The sequence below is a fragment of the Populus trichocarpa genome, chromosome 1 (assembly GCF_000002775.5).
Source record: "Populus trichocarpa isolate Nisqually-1 chromosome 1, P.trichocarpa_v4.1, whole genome shotgun sequence".
Lineage (NCBI taxonomy): Eukaryota > Viridiplantae > Streptophyta > Magnoliopsida > Malpighiales > Salicaceae > Populus > Populus trichocarpa.
This window is the reverse complement of record NC_037285.2, coordinates 7,336,493-7,338,996: the sequence shown is the minus strand read 5'-3', so window position 1 is coordinate 7,338,996 and position 2,504 is coordinate 7,336,493. Positions and strand designations below refer to the sequence as shown.

Here is a 2,504-nt window from a genome sequence, read left to right as displayed (position 1 = left end):
TTGATCAAATGCAAAACAAACATTCTAATGTTCGATTGTGTCATCGTGCATGCATATTTACAATCAGATGTGAATACATACCACATTATTAAAGCACTGAACAAGAACAAAAGACAATCTGGCGTGTTGGTTTTGTTTAGGAATCCTATATAGGCAGTAGATGAGCTTGCCCACTACTATAGACGAAAGATATCCAAATAGTGCAATGAGATTGAACAAAAGTGTAAGGAAAAGAAAAGTGACTTCGCCTCTTGGATGCCTAACTCTCCATTCTTTGGCAATGAAAACCTTACGTTTCCACCTACATTCTCTACACCAGGAATCAGCCCCCACATACTTACGTTCTGTCAATGGGTTCTGTCCGGCCTTGCACAGCCAAACGCTCTGACACATCAGCCAGTGACTTCAGGTTGCACTTGATCAGGGCCTCAACAAAGTAACATGTTTCATCCTTGGTATTTCCATCAGGCACATCCACCACAAATGACTCGATCACCAACGTACCTGGTCGCCCATCAATGACCTTTGGATGAACAGTAACAATGGACGAATAGTTCTGTAAAATAATAGACAAACAATGAGAGTGAAGCGTTTTTAGCCGACAGAACAAAATGGTAAGGATGGTATGAGAGGATAAAAGACCAACAAGTTGTTCGAATCATAGAAATAAATCTAGCAACCTCAAATGTGAATTATAGAAATGCATATGGTAGAAAATTCTTACTAGTTATCATACAAATCTGGTACATAGCTAGTCACTAAGCAAGATCTTGTTTATGAATCATACAAATTGAATAACCTAGTTTCTAAAACCGATCAATGATGGTAGATCAATCACGTTGTATGTAATCTTGTTTACGATGACATTACTCTTCAGAAGCTTTCAAATTTTCATATAGTTAAATCTTAACCTGAAATTCAAACTCAGAGCCCCAATGGTACAGTAAAGTTCGATTCTCAATTCATGTAACCTAACACAAAAATTACTCAACAAAATATATCCAGCCAAATTGTGACACAAGTTTTACAGGTTATTTTGTAATGTGGCAAATAACCTTAGAACATGATGCTAGAATTCAGAGCAAAACTGCAATGCCCAAAAACCATATTATAACATTTTTAGCAAAACCGCATTAACAACAAGGTAGACCAGCCACACAAACTATATAGGCATGGTTTATGCAATGCTATCCACATCATGCAACCAGTCTAATCTTGTCAGATTAATCTAAGATTCAGCTCCCACCAACACACATGTGATTATTTGAATTCGCTGAACTTTCAATACTTAAAATTGCTTCATCAAACACAATCCAGCTCATGCTTATGCAAGACAGTTGAATGAACAAAGAAAAATGTACCTTGAGTCTATGATCTCCACCAACAATCTTCATACCAAAAATATGCTCATCGTCATCTAATAGCTCCAAACGTTCAGTACTAGTAGTAGCTGGAAGTCCAGACTTAACATTCACCTCTCTAACACTTCCAATCTGAAGGTCACCCTGCGCAATGCACCTGCTTACAAATGGCTTATACTTCTGTGGTTGATCAAATCTCCTCACCAAAGACCACACCTGATCATGCAAACACCACCAATAATTCACACAGGCATAAAATTATCAAGACATTTTCATCTTCTCCATAGAAATCAAATCATTCAAGCCATAACATAAGAAGCGGTAATGCCATTTCTACCCACCATTACACAAATTTTGAATTTTAAATGATCACGAAAAAAGTAAATATTCTTCATAGCTTCAGCTTCGGAACAAATTCATTAAAACTCCACAATTTTTCATTGTTTTAGCACAAATTGATCGAAACACAACAATTTACACAAACTTTCAACCTTTAAAGTAAGAAACAACGCAGACAAGTAACGACCTCATTCTTATAAATCCAAAAACTGAACCAATTTCAATCATAGCTTCAAGTTTGAATCAATTTATCACTTAAAAGAAAAAAAAAACATGCTACAGACTTATTTAAATAACATATAAGATCATTTATCTTTAAACAAAAACTCATCCAAACATGCCCTAAAACTAAAATCTGAAACAAAATAGAACCATAAATAAATCCAATGAACAATATAAACAATCTTAAATGTTCTCAGATCTAAAAACAACACTAAACATTAACTTTAACCATTAAAAAAACAGAGACAGAGACAAAGGAGCCGGTGTTTACAAGAGGAACAGGAGCTTTAATGTGTTTAACAAGAGAAGAACTACACTGATGTTCTTTAACATCATGTTTATGATGTCTTTTTATAAACTCATCTTCCATCATTCCATTCGCAATCGTCACATAATCATTTGTCACCATCTTTAAAGGTTAAAAGATCGCCGCAGCCGCCGGTGGTGGTGGTGGTGGTGGTGGTTTCAGCAGAAGAAGATAAGGACAAAGCGCACCGCCATTGGCAGCTCCTCCAATAGCGAAAGGTCCAGAGCTTCTTCTCATCTCATCGTTTACTACTACTTGATTATTAGTATTATTAT

The 2,504-nt window shown here is 36.0% G+C and overlaps 1 protein-coding gene across 1 annotated transcript; it reads right to left on the bottom strand.

Annotated features, from left to right (window-relative positions):
* On the bottom strand, positions 1–2,504 carry LOC7472711 (abscisic acid receptor PYL8). The gene is made up of 3 exons (XM_002297944.4): positions 2,194–2,504; positions 1,362–1,577; positions 1–556 (listed from the first exon to the last, which is right to left on the bottom strand). Exons 1-3 carry the CDS (start codon positions 2,329–2,331, stop codon positions 338–340), a joined length of 573 nt encoding a protein of 190 aa, XP_002297980.3. The 5' UTR covers positions 2,332–2,504; the 3' UTR covers positions 1–337.

What these genes read in the sequence shown, in the direction of transcription:
- LOC7472711 (XM_002297944.4), bottom strand. Translation starts at nt 2,331, where the DNA reads ATGGTGACAAATGATTATGTGACGATTGCGAATGGAATGATGGAAGAT. An exon ending in TTAAAGCTCCTGTTCCTCTT is followed by an intron (nt 1,578 to 2,193) that starts GTAAACACCGGC and finishes TTGCATGATCAG; the next exon opens with GTGTGGTCTTTGGTGAGGAG. An exon ending in GTGGAGATCATAGACTCAAG is followed by an intron (nt 557 to 1,361) that starts GTACATTTTTCT and finishes ATTATTTTACAG; the next exon opens with AACTATTCGTCCATTGTTAC.